This window comes from Leucoraja erinacea, chromosome 27, assembly GCF_028641065.1.
Source record: "Leucoraja erinacea ecotype New England chromosome 27, Leri_hhj_1, whole genome shotgun sequence".
Lineage (NCBI taxonomy): Eukaryota > Metazoa > Chordata > Chondrichthyes > Rajiformes > Rajidae > Leucoraja > Leucoraja erinaceus.
Window position 1 is genome coordinate 14,743,810 of NC_073403.1, and position 21,326 is coordinate 14,765,135.

The 21,326-nt window shown below is 43.2% G+C and overlaps 1 protein-coding gene across 1 annotated transcript in view; it reads right to left on the reverse strand.

Annotated features, from left to right (window-relative positions):
- kcnh4b (potassium voltage-gated channel, subfamily H (eag-related), member 4b) overlaps positions 1-21,326 on the reverse strand; it is a 77,109-nt gene that overhangs the window by 14,458 nt on the left and 41,325 nt on the right. The window contains exons 3-8 of the mRNA XM_055657126.1: positions 20,358-20,489; positions 18,844-18,974; positions 8,558-8,801; positions 7,153-7,310; positions 2,626-2,833; positions 732-926 (exon numbers count right to left, since the gene is read on the reverse strand). Of these exons, the coding sequence (XP_055513101.1) occupies positions 732-926; positions 2,626-2,833; positions 7,153-7,310; positions 8,558-8,801; positions 18,844-18,974; positions 20,358-20,489 (1,068 nt within the window). The remainder of the gene's footprint in view (positions 1-731; positions 927-2,625; positions 2,834-7,152; positions 7,311-8,557; positions 8,802-18,843; positions 18,975-20,357; positions 20,490-21,326) is intronic.

Here is a 21,326-nt window from a genome sequence, read left to right on the forward strand (position 1 = left end):
ACAGGGTCTTGGTGAGACAACACCTGGAGTATTGCATACAGTTTTGATCTCCTAATCTGAGGAAAGACATTCTTGCCGTAGAGGGAGTACAGAGAAGATTCACCAGACTGATTCCTGGGATATCAGGACTTTCATATGAAGAAAGACTGGATAGACTCGGTTTGTACTCGCTAGAATTTAGAAGATTGAGGGGGGATCTTATAGAAACTTACAAAATTCTTAAAGGGTTGGACAGGCTAGATGCAAGAAGATTGTTCCCGATGTTGGGGAAGTCCAGAACAAGGGGGTCACAGTTTAAGGATAAGGGGGAAATCTTTTAGGACCGAGTTGACGAAAACATTTTTCACACAGAGAGTGGTGAATCTCTGGAATTCTCTGCCACAGAAGGTAGTTGAGGCCAGTTCATTGGCTATAATTTAAAAGGGAGTTAGATGTGGCCCTTGTGGCCAAAGGGATCAGGGAGTATGGAGAGAAGGCAGGTACAGAATACTGAGTTGGATGATCAGCTATGATCATATTGAATGGCGGGCAGGCTCGAAGGGCCGAATGGCCTACTCCTGCACCTATTTTCTATGTTTCTAATTGGAGTTGTAGATTATGAAGCATCATGCTGCAGTGTCTGAGCCTTCATTCATGTGGGACGTGTGATGGAACTATCTAGCCTTTACCATTGTTGCTTATATATATATATATATATTTTTTAGCAAACATGGCCGAACTCAATGAATTACCCCCAATAAGCATAGTGCAGATTGAAAATATCTTCTCTGCGTCTGTGTTTGCAGAAACATTTCCGAAGCCAACACTGGTTAGGCTGCTCAAGGTGAAGTAGAGGGCAGCAATGTAGGCACTTCGAACCGTAGGGCCACCCAACGAGTTATTAGTGTATGGCGTCTCCAAACGTTTACCAAGCTCGTTTAACCAACCTGGTGGAGAAAAACAATCAGAGGTCAGGAATTTATGTTTCAGACTATCTGAAAATGGGCACACCAATACATATTCATATTGAGATCTGTTGGGTTCAGATACACTCAAAAACAGAAATAAATGCACCAATCTGTTTATTTCATCTTAAGTTTTATCAGAAATGAGAAACCTCCAATTATAATCTCCAACCTCTATTATCCCCTCCCCATCTGGTTCCACCTATCGCCTACCCACCCTCAATCATCTATCCCACACACCTCATGTTTCTTCACAATCTTTTCTCCTCCCTCTCAGGCAGAGTCTGAAACATTGGGTTGTACCTCTTGCTGCCACAGTTGGTGCTTGGCCTGTTAAATTCTTCAAGCATTCGTTTTTTTTTTGTTTACTTGCATCTATACTGACAGTTGTAAGTGTAATAAATCAGAAAGTAGCAGATAGAATCACTGTGGGTAACACTAAGAACTAAGATAGGTCACAAGACATTGGTGGAGTTTATTTTCTAGTTATGCTGCAGTTATATCAATAGGTTAGTTTGACCTCCATGTCCTCCCAAGATCACGGTCAAGGTTCTTAGCAAGAGTTCAACAAGACCAAAAACATCTGTCCTATCTTAATACAAAACCATTGACACTGAAGGCAACCCGAAATGTCACCTATTCCTTTTTTTCCAGAGATGCTGTCTGATCCGCTGAGTTACTCCAGCTTTGTGACACAAAGGCCTGTTTGCATAGTACTTTCCGTGACACAATAGAAAGTGAAATCCAGATTTTGCTTGGTGTTAATGACATTGGCTGATAAATCTACACATGAATATTTAATTATTATTCATCACCAGTGTCCTAGAGGATGATTACACCGTCACTCCATTCTGATTGAATCTGGTGCAGCTTTGTGAAATTGTTGATATCCTACCAGAAAGAAGGTGAACCGAAACCAAGTTCCTGGTTAAAGCTCTTCTGAGCCACAACATGGCACTACCAAGGCTTTCAACAACAACCTAATGCCCCTGTCCCACTTAGGAAACCTGAACGGAAACCTCTGGAGACTTTGCGTCCCACCCAAGGTTTCCGTGCGGTTCCCGGAGGTTCCCGGAGGTTTATGTCAGTCTCCCTACCTGCTTCCACTACCTGCAACCTTCGGCAACCACCTGCAACCTCCGGGAACCGCAGGGAAACCTTGGGTGGGGCGCAAAGTCTCCTGAGGTTTCCGTTCATGTTTCCTAAGTGGGACGGGCATTACTCTTCCAGTGATCACATATTTCAAATCGGTACATAAACGTTGATGGGGAAGGCATGTACAATCAGGTCCAGGTGTTCCATGCAACAATGCAAGTTCCAGTAACCTTCAACAGTCCATTAAACTATGTTAATTTTCATTAAAGCTGATTTAAGAGCATGAAATAAATTTGCTCAGACATTAACACTGGAGGTAATCTTGGAAAACTTGGAATAAATAATTCATTTATGTTAATGACACTGCATTTCTGAGCTAATACCACTGAAAGCATCGGATTAATAGAACACCTATAGATTCTGAAGTGTCCCAAGGAGAATAAACTGGATGTAACGTTGAAGAAGGTAAAACTAAACATTAACAGTGAGCACTGGATAGTGGCATCAAGATCTTCGATGGATAAATATTTAGGCAGGTTAAGTTCAAGGATATACCTGTATGATTCAAAGCTTGGCCTGGACTTACCAATATCCCAGGTTTGTGGATCATTCATTGCCATCTCCCTCCTGCCAATGACGTACCAGATGCAGGCCATCCAATGAGCGAGCAGCGCAAACATTGACATGAGAAGTGTTAGGACCATGGCGCTGTACTGCGAATAACGGTCAAGCTTTTGGAACAACCGCAGCAGTCGTAACAGACGCACTGTCTTCAACAAGTGAACCAGAGAGGTCTGGAAAACAAACCAGCGCAGCCGATGTTTACTATTGGATGACTTTTCAATTGGCCTCCGCACTGATGCAGGGCATTCCCGTTGAGTAATTAAATGATCCGATCATTAAAATGGCAAACATTGATGCTTGAAAAATATAACAAGAAGGAGTGGGAAGAATTTCTTGGTCCATCACATTTGGAGAGTAGATCTGTTAGCGACATTTCTTTGAGCCATCTTCCTGCACCCTACCTGGACTCGCACTCATTTCTCCCTTTCCCTCTCGCCTTCCACCCACATTTCTTCCTCTGTCTTCACAATTTGCTCATCTTCTATCTGTAACCGCCAGCTCACTTTGGGGACAATTAGGGATGGAAGATAAATGCAGGTAATGTGAGCAATGTCTACATCTTGTGAATGAATAGTAAAAGGCCCTGGTAAGCCCAGAGTCTACGCCTCAGCCACCAATACTCCCTAAAACTATGATCCTTGGACATCTTGTCCTGGTGAACTCAAAACCAGTATTTTGACTGAGGAAACCATCCAATAGAATCCACCATCTACTTCTCTTGTCGAGCTTCCAGGACAATCCATGCAGGTAATTGGTGAGCAAAGATATTTTGTGCAGGAACCTTATTGCAAGATAGAGGAGACAACTAAAGGACCGTTCCATGGAAACATGTTGTGGCCCATCCCTCACAACACTAGGAACAGGTAGAACTTTGCACTAGTGGCACTTGGTGGTTGCATATCCAAGGTCTTTGCTCAGCTTAATGCAGCCACACCAGGATGAGAACCTTAGTGGGTACAGTTTCCACTTTCCTCTGCAGACCTGTCTGCCAGGTCTCTTGGGACACGATCCATTTTTCATCCCCAGATAAATTGGAAAGTGGCTTGGGTCCCATTCTACATTCCCAACTTTTCCCAAAAGTTATCCAGCAATTACCTGTTTCCACATTTAATATCACTGATCACCTTTGCCTCAGCCTCTGAATCATTACAAGTTTTCCCCAAAAAGAAACTCTGCCCTCAATAGATATCCTACCAGGGCAGTGTGATGAAGCAGAATCTATTTTCAGACCCACCCTGAGAAAGCATCCAGATTGTTATTTATTCATATTTATTCATATTATTCATAGTCGCTGTCGTACCAGACAGGCATTTGCCAAGTAGCAGCAGACCTGAGAGAATTTGGGAAAACAACACAGGCTTCTCTCTTTAATTTGTGGGTAGATTGTTATGGAATCATTCCACTGAAACTTTGTTAATTATATGCATGTCAGCATAACAGATGTATAACAGTTAGTTCCATCGTCTAATTGAAACAATCCAATTGGGTATTAACTACAGAATAGTTAATAAAGTCCAAATTAAAGCAGATTTGAGTGAAGAATCCACTTGTTTTAGGAGAATCGTGACACCACCCCATGTTCTCACCTGTCCTCCACCAGTTGCCCCTTCAGTGGTCTGCGCCCATGTCTCTGCATGTGAATGTTTCCATTCCTTCAATCAGATATCTGCTCCCACCACTCTACCCGAGGGGCCCACCTATCAGTCAGACAATGCAGCTTCTTGCATCTATGATTGTGGCCTTTTTTTCTCATCCTTATAACCATATAACCATATAACAATTACAGCACGGAAACAGGCCATCTCGGCCCTACAATTCCGTGCCGAACAATTATTTTCCCTTAGTCCCACCTGCCTGCACTCATACCATAACCCTCCATTCCCTTCTCACCCATATGCCTATCCAATTTATTTTTAAATTATACCATCGAACCTGCCTCCACCACTTCCACTGGAAGCTCATTCCACACCGCTACCACTCTCTGAGTAAAGAAGTTCCCCCTCATGTTACCCCTAAACTTCTGTCCCTTAATTCTGAAGTCATGTCCTCTTGTTTGAATCTTCCCTACTCTCAAAGGGAAAAGCTTGGCCACATCAACTCTGTCTATCCCTCTCATCATTTTAAAGATCTCTATCAAGTCCCCCCTTAACTGTCCTCCCATTATCCTGTCTGGCATTATGATGCAGTTGCTGCTCTGTCTTCCCTCCAACACCTCCCTCGTTTCTAGCTGACTGGAATTTCTCTTGTTTGGTCCCCTCTTCTTGTTGAACTGTATTTGCAATAATTTATTTTCCACTCTTACACTGCTAACTCTGGAATCCCACAAGGGGATTTTTTTACTCCCTTCCGTTCCCCTGGATGTATCATTCGAATCCATGGATATTTCAAATAGATATGATGCCACTCAGCTCCACCACATCTCCAGCTCTCCGGCACAATCTGCTGCCTTGGATTTGTCTATGCCACAGTCTATGCCACAACTTCTGCCTGGCCACCACTTCCAACCCAGCATTCTATCTAAGGCTACACGAGACCATTCATGATGATAGTATTGGGAATGACACAGCTGAGGTTCGGAATATATAACCACTCCAGCACAAGACTGACCACTTCCACCTGTGAAAATGTGTTCACCATTTTCAAAGTTCATCTGCTCTCTGATATCCACATCCTTGCCTTTGTCTGAGTATGACTCTTCCATCTCAGTCCAGGTTAACCTCCCATCATCCACCCTACATAAACAGCTCACTTAACACTCTGCTATCCTAACTTGGTCTAAGTCAAGTCTTACCACTGATTATAGCTATGCATGTTGACCTGCACTGGCTTCCACACAGGTAATGCCTCGGATTTAATATCTTCTTCGTTGTCTTCAAATCTCTCCAAGTGTTTCCATTCCTATTTCTATAATCTCGTCCCACTCTAAAACCTCTGATCTCCGTACTCACCGACCATTATCCTTGATCTACATCTCTTTTGATGTCTTGTTTTCACGCCTTACCCTTCCTTATCTCTGTCTCCATTCTCCCTGACTCTTAGTCTGAAGAAGGGTATTGACCTAAAATGTCATCCATTTCTTCTATCCAGAGATGCTGCCTGTCCCTCTGAGTTACTCTGCAGTTCTCCACAGATGCTGCCTGACCTTCTGAGTTACTCCAGCACTCTGTATTTGCTATATTCTATACCCTGACCTATGAAGGCAAGCGTGTTATTTGCCTTCTCCACCACCCTATCTACTAGTGATGCCAATTTTAGGGAACTATGGACTTGTATCGCAAGAGTCAAGAGTCAAGAGTCAATTTAATTGTCATTTGGACCCCTAGAGGTCCAAACGAAATGCCGTTTCTGCAGCCATACATTACACACAAATAGACCCAGACACAACATAATTACATTTTACATAAACATCCATCACATAGCTGTGATGGAAGGCCGAAAAAAAATTATCTCTCCACTGCACTCTCCCCCGATGTCAGAGTCAAAGTCAAAGCCCCCGGCTGGCGATGGCGATTGTCCCGCGGCCATTAAAGCCACGCCGGGTGGTGTGAGGTCGCACACCGGGTCTTGATGTTGGAGCCCCCGGTGTGCGCTCGCAAAGTCCCGCGGCCATTCCAGCCGCGCGGGGCGGTGTAGTGAGGCCCCGCTCCAGGAGCTCTTCAACCCCGCAACACGGGCGGGAGAATTCGCCGTTGCAGGAGCCCCGAAAAGTGGTCTCCCTCCAGGGACCCGCGGGCTCCCGGCGCCGCTGTCCGCAGACCCGCAGCAGCAGCCTCCGACTCAGCAGCGGCATCGGCAGCAGCAGCAGCAGCGCTCCTCCACCGCTCCAACCGTTCCGGACTCGGCCAGCCCCGCGACGGCGACGGTGAGTAGCACCAGAGTCCCCGGCTTCTTCCTGTTGGAGGCCGCTCCTCGTTGCAGCCCCAACGACAACGGAAACCCGACGAGAAAAAGGTCGGGTCTCCAGTGCAGGGAGAGATTTAAAAAGTTTCCCCCCCCCTCCCACCCCACCCCCATCCCCCCCACACACACACCCCAACAAAAAATAACAAAAACTACATTAAAACACAGACAGAAAATAATAAAAACGCGGACAGACTGCAGAGGCCGCTGCTGGCCAGAGCCGCGCCGCCTACCGCAAGGTCCCTCTGTTCGCCGACACTCCTCAGCGCCCTACAGTTTACTTTAATGTCCTACCTTCCCGAAATACATCCCGCACTTATCAGAATGAAATTCCATCTGCCACCGCTCTACCCAACTTTACTCATCCTCATTTTGCTCCCTCCCCCCCCCCCCCCCCCCCCCCCACCCCCAACATAAATATAACAAATCATGCCTTTACTAAAGTTATTATAAAAATGGATACAAATTAAAGAGATTATTCTGCTTCTTATCCATTCAGAAAAACTCAGACCTCATTATTGGAATGAATGCAGCTAATCATCTCGCCTGTGGATCCTGGTAAAAGAGAACATTGTCAAATGCAACTTACCACAGTAATGTTAAAGGCATAGAGTAGATCAAATGGCAATGCAGCTATTAAATCCACAATAAACCACGTGGTTCCATAATGGATGCAGATAGATCGAGCATCGTAGACTACTTGACCTGACTGACTGACATATGTGGTCCGAAAGTTCAGGATAATATCTGTTGGTTAAAGAGAATAAAGCAAGAAGTGTTAATGAAGGAAATAAAGTGTAAACCAAGCCTTCATAATTACAAGTGATTTCATGGAAGATTGCATGTAACACCAATAATCTTAAATGTACAATAAGGATGATGGCATCTGCCATGGACATGTTATGGTGGTAGGCTCACTGCAGTGGATCAAGGCTGCTTACTAGGCTGGATTTAATATGGCTAATGAACACCAATCCATCCTCCCAAGTCCACGTGTGTGGGGCTTCAATGAAAACAAGTGGCAATTTAGTTACAGTATTCTCAAATGGTCACTGTCTTGGCTAACCATCACCTTCCATGTCAGTGATCTTAACCTGGGGGTCGGGACCCTCATGGGCAACGTGCTGCTGGCCTTACTGTGCATATATATGATCCTGCAGTAGGAACAAATGAACCTGGGGTTGCAAGCACTAGGGCAAAAACAGTGGTGCAGCTGGTAGAGCTGCTGCCTCGTAGCTCCAGAGACCAGGGTTTGATCCTCACCTCGGATGCTGTGAGTGTGGAGTTTGCATGTTCTCCTTGTGACCATGCAGGTCTCCTCCGGGTGGTCCAGCTGCCTCCCACATCCAAAAGATGTGTAAATTTGTAGAATAATTGGTCCCTGTAAATTGCCCGAATATGTAGGGAGTGGAGGAGAAAGTGTGATACCATAGAACTAGTGTGAATGGGTTGGCATAGACTCTGTGGACCAAAGGGCCTGTTTTCATGCTGTATCTCTAAACAGGGACTAATGTCCGTAAATGCGGTGCTTTGGATGGAGCCTGGATTTTCATGGCTGCTTTTGACTCTCAAATCCATAATTGAATATTACAAACACTTTCAAGCAATTCACAAGAATCACGTAATATTGTAAAGCCTTTGGTAATTTTTAAATTCACTTTCAAATGCAATTGCCACCTACGGTTCAGTGTAATATGTAGTAAATCAGTCGGAGTGCTTGGGAATGGAATTAATGGGAAATGAATGACCAAGCAACTGAACGACTTAAGGATGATGGAAACATTAAAGGGTATGAACATTTGTCACAATCAGTATATGTAGTGAAATATTATTAAAGTAGTAAAGTGGGCAAAATAAAAATGAACGAGATACATGCGTCAAGAACTGTTCAAGAAAACTGAATAACTGCAACCTCTTGTTCTCTTTTTGCCAGAAGGAAACTTGGTCTATTGCGTTTTCAGGCGTGGTAATAATGAAGTGAAAATTTGCCTCACCGAAAATGAAAAGCATTTCCACAGCAACATCACTGACGGTGGTGCTGCGGGAAGTGGAGGAGCTGTCGTCACTCTCCGTGAAGCAAACGTTGTACGGGACGGTCACCGCAACGTAAAACGTGGCCAGCAGGATAAGCCAGTCCCAGCCAGCTTTGAAGGTACTGTAATGCAGGAGGATGAAGCGGGATTTCTGGACTGATGCCACTTTGTACTCGGGTAGACTAGGCTTACTTTCAAACATGTTCTGCCAAAGAAGAGATTGAAGTCGTTTAATGAAGCAATACATTTTTGCCCAAAGTGTTCAGGCTTACTTTAGAGGATAGTAAACGTCACAAAGACATTGAGGGGTGGGACCCTGGAGTGGTTTGGAATCAAAGCTTAACAAAAAACGGAGTAAGTAACAATCTTTTAAATACTGTTGTTGTAGCAACCTCTGGCTCCTCTGGCAGCTCATTCCATATACCCACCACCCTCCGAGTGAAAAAAATTGCACCTCATGCTTTATGTATTATAAGTAAATTAATGTCATTATACTGCAACAAAATATATAAACTCACATAACACATTAGTCTGTTATATATTTTCTTGGTTTGTTAACATTGATTAAAGTAGTTTGAAGATAATTTGTTTCATTAAGTTTTTATTTTCAATGTTTCAGATTTTTGCATTAAGCACACGCAGGACGTGATATTCTTTAAACAAATCACACAAGGGCCTTCAGTTTTTAATGGAGACTAACAAGGGATTGTTGATGTGAAGCATAGCGTTCAAGATGGAATTAGATAAGCAGTTGTGGTGTGGAAAAGTACAGGTTCACAAAAAGAGCAGGGAATTGGGATTCAATTAAAAGTTCCAATGACAAACTAGCTCAGGCATTATCTCATTTATGTTACCTTATTAACCGCAATTCCCCTGTCCAGGGAATGCATGTAAACACTCATGTATAAAACCCCGCTCCCAAAGGTTACAATCAGCATCATTTTACAGTGCAGCAGAAGAGACCAAACTCCCTGAATACGTTAATTGGGATAAACCTGTAGAAATTGTCAGAGTCATAGAACCAAACAACACAGGCCCTTCAGCCCAACTCATCCATGCCGACCAAGATGCCTTATCTAAGCTTGTCTCATTGCCCGCATAAGGCCCATATCCTTTTAAACTTTTCCTATCCCTCCCTGTACCTGTCCAAGTGTCTTTTAAATGTTATTATTGTACCTGCCTTAACTATCTCCTCTGGCAGTTTATTTCAAGTACCCACGACTCTCTGGGTGAAAAGGTTACCCCTCAAGTTCTCAATAAATCTTAAACATGTCACCCACTCATAGCGCAGCATACCTCTTGTTGTAGCATCAAGGGGATACATTGCCACAAATTGCCAAGGCCCCTTCGGCAATGAGGAGCCTTGCATTAGGATCTCTTCCATTAAAAACAGTGGGTGCGCATAATGCCACTACTTCAGAGTTCTCTCCGTGTTCTTGCCTAAGAAGGTTTTTCCATTCCTTCATCATCATTTGCTCTAAAAAGCTGGCACTCCCTACCCAAAGGATCTGTGGGACCATCTTCAGCAGAGTGGCACAGGTCTATCAACTCTGGTTTTATGCTGCAATGTAATGGTTGCTGCTCAATTCATGCCATTTTGAATGGGAATTGAAGTCTGCAAAATGTTGCATAATAAACCTAAATCGATGAAGGCACTTGCTGAAAATCTTAGATTTTATGCTAGAATGCCTGCAAAGAAGCAAGTTATACCAGGGGCCTGCTATAAATTGTATATTTTATGATGTGACTTTTTTTCTGTCGAATGTAAATGTATTTTTATCTTCCTAAGTATTATTCCTAATTATTAATCAGGTTCAGTTTTTTACCATAAGTTCCAAAATAGATGTCACACATTTATTTAAACAAAAAGACTTTCTGGGTATAGCAGCATGATTTGTGCACCAAGGTGTGAATGGCAGCAAGCAGGGGCTTATCAATACATGATCAGGTTTTACTTACAAGCATTGCAGACTGGGAGCTTTCAGTTTCCTGTCCATTGAGTACATGCAAATGGAGTAACAATTAAGAGTAAGAACCAACATCGACTAACAGGAGTCACTCACAGCAACACATCAGTAACAAACAAGGCAGAGAAAGATTTTAAAAAAAGGACACATATGATGTTTTTTACAAGGATTCACAGGCAACGTTTGTTCATGTATGATGGGGTTGTGACCAGGCACAGTCCAGACATTAATCATGGAACATTGACAAACTGAAGATAGACACAAAAAGCTGGAGTAATTCACCGGGACAGGCAGCATCTCTGAAGAGAAGGAATCTGACGAAGGGCCTCGACCTGAAACGTCACCCATTCCTCTCCAGAGATGCTGCCTGTCCTGCTGAATTACTCCAGCTTTTTATGTCTATCTTCAGTTCAAACCAGCATCTGCAGTTTCTTTTTACACTTTGCCAAACAGAAACTTTTTCCAATTAACTCAAACCATCCGAGTCAATAAAATAAAAGTGCTAGAAACTTTATTTAATTATATTTATTTAGGGGTGGCAATGTACAATTAGGTAATTATTTTCCACATAACAGTTAATTTAGACTTTAGAGATACAGCGTGGAAACATGTCCTTCAGCCCTCCGAGTCCATGCCGACCAGCGGTCATCTATTAAACTCGCAATATCCTACACCCTGGGGACAATTTACAATTTTACTGAAGTCAATTAACCTACAAACCATTGATTCTGAAAAAAAATGTCTTTCTCCTGAAGAATGCGCCTAGTTTACCTGAGAAACATAGAAACATAGAAAGATAGAAAATAGGTGCAGGAGTAGGCCATTCGGCCCTTCGAGCCTGCACCGCCATTCAATATGATCATGGCTGATCATCCAACTCGGTATCCTGTACCTGCCTTCTCTCCATACTCCCTGATCCCTTTGGCCACAAGGGCCACATCTAACTCCCTCTTAAATATAGCCAATGAACTGGCCTCAACTACCATCTGTGGCAGAGAGTTCCAGAGATTTACCACTCTCGGTGTGAAAAATGTGTTGCTCATCTCGGTCCTAAAGGATTTCCCCTTTATCCTTAAACTGTGGCCCCTTGTCCTGGACTTCCCCAACATCGGGAACAATCTTCCTGCATCTAGCCTGTCCAACCCCTTAAGAATTTCGAAGTCTAGAAAGCATCAGCCTACAGAAAGTCAAATTTAATGTAATTAACTACAGGAGGTATTATGAAGTGATACTATTCCTTTCCTTCTGTCAGGCACTCATGCCAAACAAGAGCTTTGGACAGCTGAGGCCTGTACTTTAAATGGTGTGACTCATGAGTGAAATTCATATACATGTTTCATCAGAAGAGAGAAACTACTGAAAGCAGCAGGTTATATGATCATAAGGTCAGAAGTGATAGGAGTAGAATTAGGCCACTCGGCCCATCAAGTCTACTCCGTCATTCAATCATGGCTGATCTATCTCTCCCTCTTAACTCAATTCTCCTGCCTTATAACCATATAACCATATAACACGATTACAGCATGGTTAGTCCCTGCAGTCTCACGATCCTTCTAGTCCGTGAAATGAGAACATCATATCTCCCCTAGTCCCATATACTGCGGGTCAGATCCCAACATCTCCCCTCCATTCCTTCCCATCCATATTTCCATCCAATTTGCACAAATGATAAAGAATATTTGCTCCACCTCCTTCACTGGAAGCTCATCCACACAGCTACCTAGTTCAAATAAGGTAGCCTTTTTAGGACATAAGAAATGCAAAAAAAAGTCCCTTAATTCTACATGTCATGTCCCCTTGTTTGAATCTTCCCTACTCTCAGTGGGAAAAGCTTTTCCACGTCAACTCTGTCTATCCCTCTCATCATTGTAAAAAATATATCAGTCCCCCTTAACCTTCTGCGCTCCAAAGCAATAAAGCCCTAACTTGTTCAACCTTTCTGTAACTTAGTTGCTGAAACCCAGGCAAAATTCTAGTTCAGGACCTCTGTACTCTCTCTATTTTGTTGACATCCTGTGGGATTAGGTGACCAAAATCTGAAAGGGCAGCCAGGGTTGGCCTCACCAATGCCTTGTATTTATTTAACATTCATCCCAACTTCTATACTCAGAAGTAAGATTTATAATATGGCACCAAAGTGCCTACATAATACATTTTATGTACAGCTTTCTTTTTTTGTTATAATACATGAGATTCCACTTTCAGGGAACTGTGCACAGTTATTCCCAGATCCCTCTGTTCACCTACATTCTTCAATTCCCTACCATGTACCATGTACCTTCTCCCCATAACCTCTGACACCTGTACTAATCACGAATCAAGTTGTTAGTCCCTGCAGTCTCACGATCTGAAGGGTCTACCTCTGAAATGAGAACTCATCTATTTCCTCCACTGACTGTCGGGTTCAGATCCCAACATCTCCTGTTCTTTCATTTGTAATTTCCACCATCTGCACAATGCTAGAGAATATTTTCTTCTCCTCTGCCTCACTCCTCCACAAGTGCTTTCTAGTTCAAATAAGGTATGCCTTTTTAGGACATAAGAAATGCAAAAAAAACAACTTATTTGTACAATGATTTCCATGTTTCTTTCACATATCCCAAAGCACTTTATAGCCAATGAAATATGATCAGTGTTGTATTGTAAGGAATATACCAGTCAGTCTGTGCAAAGCAATCTTCCACGGCAATGTACCAGTGGCTTGATAACCAGTGTTAAGAATGTTGACAAGTAGAAAATATTATTCAGGAGTCTGGGACTAACACCCCTGAAAGAAGCCTGTGGGATTGTATACAGCTATCTGAAAGGGCAGCCAGGGTCTTGACTTTATTTTATTTATTTATTTATTTTCAAATATTTTATTTTATTAGAAGTAAGTACAATCATATGGCACCAAAGTGCCTAATATATATTTTCATAATACATTTTATGTACAGCTTTTTTTTTTGTTATAATAAAGAAGAATAAGAATAAGAAAAATAAATTAGATAGTAAAGGATAGAAAGATGTGAGATATACAGTGTGTGAAGAAGAAAAAAGAAGAATGAATGAAGAAAGTTGAAGAAAAGAAAATAGGAAAAAGAGAATAAGACGTAAAGAAAAGAAGTAAGGAGATGATTGTTTATAATCTTGACCATCCCTCGTCCAGTCCTGAAACAGTTATTTTTTACAATTGTGTTGCACCATATGATTCCAAAAAAGACGACAAATGGAGACCAACTCGTTATGAATTGGTCTGATTTATCCATTAGGAGGAATCGCATTTCCTCAAGATGCGCGGTGTCCAACATGCATGCAATCCAGGGTCTTTACTTAACATCTTATCAATACCTTAGACTTTTAGACTTTAGAGATACAGCGCGGAAACAGGCCCTTCGGCCCATCGGGTCCGTGCCGACCAGTGATCACCCCTCATACACCAGTGCTACCCTACACACTAGGGCCAATTTACAATTTTACCAAAGCCAACCTACAGTCCTGTACGTCTTTGGAGTGTGGGGGGAACAGGAGCACCCGCAAAAAACCCCAAAAAGTCACAGGGAGAATGTACCATCTCCATATAGACAGTACCCATAGCCAGGATCGAACCTGGGTCTCTGGTGCTTTGAGGGAGCAACTCTACCCACTATGCTGTCCCAGTAATGTACCATTTCCACAGCTTAGAATTTAATGCTGAGGCCAGTGGATTGGGACTTGAACCTCTGTCTGAAAGCAGGAAGGTGTTGACCTTAGTAAGTGAGATGCTGTTAGCAGTGGCCGAGGTGGAGCTTGTGAAAGGCAAGGAGAGGCAAAAAGAGTTTTCACAATTCAACCAATTTTAATTAAAAAATCACATTTGACAGACATGCTGTGCCTTCCAGATTCTACCATCTCATTGAGTGTCAGTGCTCAGTGTGTATTTACAGACAAGAACTGTCACTTTGCCAGGGCTAGCCAGCACAACCCGTAAATCCACTCATAATGAAGGCAGTAATCTGCTGACCAAGAAGGATCACCGCCCCTTTGGAAGTACTTTTAAATCTCTCCTTTGCATTGAGGCCATTTCTCCTCTCATGGGAGGTATCGGATATTCATTTCATTGGCGATTGAGGCTTATCATGGTAATGTTCCCAGTACTTTGCCTGAGATATTACTTGAGCCCAAATATCCATCAGGAGCTTTTTTGCAGAAAAAAAAGTATGGAAAGTTCAGGACTCATAAGTTTTGTAAGCCATCTGAGGGGGCTCTTCTCCAAACCCACAGTAGACGTTGTAGTGGAGGGGTCTATCAAAATGCTGTTGCAATTAGTCCGAAAAGTTTGACAGAAATAATATTGTCATTTCATTGGCGATTGAGGACAATATCATAATTAATGAACAGTAGATTCATGAGATATCTTTCCAAAATATCCATCAGGCATTTTCTCCGGCTAAGGACCGCCTCCGGACTGCACCACTCCTGTGCCGAGGGGTTCGGCAGTATAATGGGACGACCCTTAGGAGCCGCCACAACGTCACCTATGTGTAGGAAGGAACTGCAGATGCTGGTTTACACAAAAGTCACAAAATGCTGGAGTAACTCAGAGGGACAGGCCGATTCCCTGGATAGAAGGAATGGATAACGTTTCGGAAGAAGGGTCTTGACCTGATAAATCACCCATTCCATCTAATGTGAAATGGGGTTACTCCAGCACTTTGTATCTCTTTTTGTAAACCAGCATCTGCAGTTCCTTGTATCCATATTTTTTGCTGGGACCTAATCAAACTAAACATTTCATCATAATCATTCAAAAGGGAGAGAAATATTAGTCCAAAATCTTGATAAATAGAATGATATATTATCTCTAACTTGTGTATGACCTCAGATAGAAAGATTATTAAGAATGTTAGAAAGGTCATTCATTAACTGATTTATATACTTAATTTTACAAACTAGATAAAATTAAAAAATAAAACCAGACATTTAAAATACATTCAAATCACAGACATGTGTATGGTTCAAACATACGTTAAGCTGTGGCTAAAAAGAAAACTCAATTCCTGGGCCATTAATGAAAAAGGCTGCTTTGAACCAAAAAGCACCTCTTCAATTTGCTTCTGACTGATTGAAGTTGACGGAGAATTTTTTACAACCTACTAATGCAATCTGTCAAAGTGCGACAGAAATGAACTTAGCATAAACTGATGGTCTGTCAGAACCACAGAAATCTTTCCAGCTATGGGAAGTTTGATTAAGGATAAGGAGGGAAGTGCAGTCAGTAAAGGTTTCTCTGCTACACAAGGCAGTATACGTTGACCCAGTGCTTAGAGCACAACCTTGACATAATCACCACTCAGTTTTGACACAGGGACACACACACACACAACATCTCATGATTACATTCTGATCAAGGCATGGGTACCTGCAACGTTACGTTATTGCCTGTGAGACAATGTAAGGTTGTTCCCATCACCAGTGCCACAACACATACCAATGGCTTGGACAGACAACCGTCTAGTCTGCCTTGTTAACCCCATCAGTCTGGCTCCAAAGATCCCCAGAAATATCGGCACAAACAAGTTAATGCTGTAGGTCTTGAGGACCACTCAACAGTAACCTTTCCCAGTCAGAGCCTGATGTACAACCTGCTGATTCCCAAATGTCGTGAACAATCCACAGCATACGGAGTGCCCTGTGAAGGGATTGTTTATTTTCAAGACCTTCTTGAGAAAGTCTCACACCTCCCACTTCCAGAAGTATTCCTTGGCCATGACTATTCAAAATGGAGAAGGAGCATTTGGAATGGGACTAAGGGACTCTTGCCCATTTGTTGAAAGCATACAGCTCAGCAGAACCAAATGCTCTCTTCACAACTCACATGCACCCACTTCCTGCCTTTCCTGTGGCAGAGTGTGTGGATTCCACATCTGTAACCTACAGAAATGGAGTTCAAAGGCCAAGGCATTAGCTCAGTAGCTGAAAGATGGTGTTTGCCCGTTGTGACCCAGGAGATGGTACTCTGCTGTTCCTCTCAAATATATTGATTATAAACACAACTGAAATTCCTGTCATTCTTTGAGCTGTCTCCTATGGTCCTAAAAGTACCTTGTTTTGGAGGCAATCTGCATTGTACAAAGCATTAAAGCCACCAGCTGTGAATTTGACAGTATTCACACTTACCTTTGACCACATGTCCATTGGGCAGTGGTCAGCACGGAATGTCCTGCAGGCACTGTAGGGAAAGGACTTGATGGATCCGGTGGCGGGGTTCCCAGAGCAGACTGCCCAGCTTGTCTTGCAAAATGCCTCATCGCCAGAACTCACCAACATGCACCAAGACCTGGCTTGGCTGGTGGTGAGGGGAGACTCCCAGTCAGATCCTTCCTGCACCGTCGGAAACCTCACTACCAGCACACGCTGCCCTCGGGACGTCTGCTATGGAGAGGAGACGGTTGCCCACCTCTTTGCAGAGTGTGGATTTGCAAAAACAGTCTGGAGAAGTATGCAAGGGTCCCTGGAATGCTTTATCCCGAACAGCTCCATCACAGAGCAAGCGTTGTCTGTGGAGGGCACTCAGCATCGCCAAGGACTGCTCTCACCCCAACCATGGACTGTTTACCCTCCTACCATCCGGGAGGCGCTACAGGTCTCTCCGTTGCCGGACCAGCAGGTCCAGGAACAGCTTCTTCCCTGCGGCTGTCACACTACTCAACAATGTACCTCGGTGACTGCCAATCACCCCCCCCCCCCCGGACACTCCTCCCACAGGAAAATACACTATGTCTGTATACATGTAAATAGATTTATTTATTGAAATCATATTCTATGTCGCTCTTCCAGGGAGATGCTAACTGCATTTTGTTGTCTCTGTATTGTACGCTGACAATGACAATTAAAGTTGAATCTGAATCTGAATCTGAATCAGAGGACTCTGTGATTTACGGACTGTTCCCAGGGACACATTCAGAGACTGACATCAAGTGCTGCTGGAAGGTCATCAACTCATTGAAAGACACTCTTTGGTCTGCCCGAGCGTTGTTCACCGCCCAGCGGAGCGAAATGTCCGTCAGGGAATGTTGTCGACTGGCCCGCTGCACACTGCAGGAGTACGTGCTGAGGGACTCACTGAAGCTTGATGCAGCCAACACCAAGGCTCTGTGGGGGAGGACCACAGTCTGGTGTCCTTCCGTTGCTGGACATGGGGGGCCCGGTATGGTGGAAATGCCCCTCAAAACAAGGGAAGGTATCCCATGCCAGGGGGCCACATGAGTGGCCCGGGTGTGGGACAGACTTGAGAAATGTATTGAACAATTTGTAGAGCCTCTGAAAATGTCGGATGAATTTTTTTTGCATGGTTCACGTATTGTATATATTTATTAATTGAATAATGTCTATTTTGAAATTAAAAAGAGAAAATGGGCAAAAGGATTGTGATGTGAAAATCGCCTTTTATCATCCAAAATGTATATATCAGTAGGTTTAGAAATGCAGAAATTAGAGATGGGGCAGTGGCGGTGTGTTTGATGTGTGGGCTGGTGGGCTGGAGTAAGTCAGAGCCATGAACTTTGAATGCTACCCAGTGAGGGTGATAGGTCAAAGAAGAACACACATTGATGAACACACTGAAGAATAGGACGAACATTTAGGGGAGAGCTGATTATAATGAAAGAGTATGCCACAACAGAACACAACGAGAACTAAAAAACACACACGGGGTAACTCAGCAGGCCAGGCAGCATGACTGGAGAACATGGATAGGTAACACTGCAGTGATAGGTGACCCTTCTATAGAACTAAAGATACAATTTCTTTAAAAAATGCTTGATTTAACTGTTCACCTTACAGGTCAGAGTAGGACAATAAATTCTGTTCTGCAAGTGTGCTTATTACTCGCAAGTGATTAGGTAGCTGCTTAGGTAATCTCTGCCCTACAATGTTTATTCAGAAGAAGCACAAATTTCCCTGGTTTCACAAAGCTGAGTGCCACTCTACAGCCAACGAATATTCAGTCTCTGCTGTGACTCCTCCTCAGACCCTTGGTGCGCTGAAGTATTTGTTCTACGCTGAATGCTTTCCATGACCCGACTCTGAAGAAGCCTGGGGTTATTTAATTAAAATTCACCAAGATGACAATCATTTGAACACTGCCTTTAGGGCCTTGGCAATTTCTTAGCTCTTTCAACAAAGTGGCGCAATCCAAATGAGAGTAGTACATTTTCAGAATAACACCATGAGACCTCGAGCCACATCAGGGGAAGCTGCCATTCAGCCTCACAGGAGAATACGAACATTAATACAGATGCAGAAAAGGGAGATACTCACGTTATTCAATGTGACTTTACTTTTGTCTCGTTTCTGCAGGTGGCTGGTCAGATGGTAGAGGACCGTTCGGCCCTGCCTGCGCGCCGCACTGAAATGGGACCCACCTCCCTTTTTGTGTTTGTTCTTCTCCTCTGTTGAGAAGAATGGAAGGAGAAATATATAATCCAGCACCAGGCAATACAAAATGAGACGGAGGTGTGAGGGGGGAAAATGGAAGCTTGTGAGTCGCGAACCCCTCCACTGAGTTGCCACGGCCATTCTAGCTGCTGAGCTAATCTGTGAGCGACGGCAAGAGGTTTATGGAGGGAAACTCAGACCCTTGATAGAGTGGGTTTCCTCTGGGTTGTCTGGCTTCCTCCAACATCACAAAAATGTGTGGGTTGGTAGGTTCATTGACCACTGTAAATTGCCATTAGTATGGAAGTGAATAGTACATTATGGAAGGAGTTGTTGTGGATGTGGTGAGATTGAAAAATGTGAGCTGATCTTTCGACCTTAGACTTTAGAGATACAGTGGGGAAACGGGCCCTTTGGCCCACCGAGTCTACTACTACCAGTGATCATCCCATACACTAGCATCATCCTATACACTGGGGACAATTCACAATTTAACCAAAGCCAATTTGTCGAAGTCGAAACCAGTATGTCTTTGGAGCGTGGGAGGAAACCGGAGCATCCGAAGAAAACCCACATGGTCACAGGGAAAATGTGCAAACTCCGTACAGACAGCACACGTAGTCAAGATTGAACCCGGGTCTCTGGCAATGTAAGTCAGCAACTCCACTGCTATATTTCCAGTTACTGTAGTTACCCTCAGGTGTCCTGAGGTTAATATATCTATCCTTGATTTCATTCCCTCCATGGACCTGCCAACTCCTGCATCATCATCCAGCCCTCCAATCCTCACACTCAATTGGAAAGTTCCAATTCTGGTTTGTGGATGATCCATAATTTCAATCTCTCATGCAATGGCCACTGTATCCTAGAGAGATGCAGCCTTTAGCACCCATCAACCACCCATTATCCCCAACTTTATATTAGTGCCATTGTTTAATCTCATCACATCCACATCAACTCCCCTCATGCTCTACTACTCCCTGCCATACTAATGCCTGGAGCTCAGGAATGAACCCAGATCACTAGAGCTGTTTGGCAACAGCTCCATTAACTGTGCCTCTGAATTCTGTGTGATCTCTTCTGATTATAATGTTGTGTTAATAGCAGGTCAGAACATGACTGAGTAACACCATATTACTTTGATCATGTGAATACATTGACCTACGATGGGAAAAATTATAGTGAATAGACATTGCAAAGGACATCTTCAAGATTCAACAGCAAATCTTCTTGTGTTTCACCAGCCTCAATGGATGTGGGTTGCTGCAAAGAGGTTCTGAACAGGAACAATTAATCCACAAGTGGCAAATCCGATCTTTGCCTGAGATGACAGCTTTGAGACTGAGCAGAAGTGATGGTATAAACGATATTGAAGTAACAGCCATTCATGCTCCTACCTTCCTTCCAGTCTCTCTGATGGATTTTGCCTCGGTTATCTGTGACATCCTTAAAAGAGACGAGGAAAAGTACAACCTCCCCTTTCTCGTTTTTAATGGGGACAATGTCAAGTAAACACCAGAACGCGGCTCCTGTAAATAAAGAACAGAGAAGTCCACTTTGAAAATATTAGTGGAACAAAAATGATTCCACAATCTGATTGAAGGTTCCGCCACAAACAACTATTAAAATAACGTTGCACTTACAGAAATTCCTTCAGTGTTTGCCATTTATCACTGACCTCTTATAATGCATACGCATATTTAGTGTCGGTAATGTAGCACAGAAATACAACTGCAATTACTGAGTTTATTGACAACCTATTTCAGAACAATGATATTCTGCAGCAAATTTCCCCCAGATATTGCAGTTACCTAAACAGGGTTTAATTGAAGAGTTGAAATGTTTATTTGTCATTGGTACCAACAATGGAACAATGAAATTCTTACTTGCTGCAATTTAACAGGCTCGTAAATGCAATAATACACATAATATATATACTAATAAAAAATTCAATCAATTAATAACTTAGAAACATAGAAACATAGAAATTAGGTGCAGGAGTAGGCCATTCGGCCCTTCGAGCCTGCACCGCCATTCAATATGATCATGGCTGATCATCCAACTCAGTATCCCGTACCTGCCTTCTCTCCATACCCCGATCCCCTTAGCACAAGGGCCACATCTAACTCCCTCTTAAATATAGCCAATGAACTGGCCTCAACTACCCTCTGTGGCAGAGAGTTCCAGAGATTCACCACTCTCTGTGTGAAAAAAGTTCTTCTCATCTCGGTTTTTAAAGGATTTCCCCCTTATCCTTAAGCTGTGACCCCTTGTCCTGGACTTCCCTAACATCGGGAAATATCTTCCTGCATCTAGCCTGTCCAACCCCTTAAGAATTTTGTAAGTTTCTATTAGATCCCCTCTCA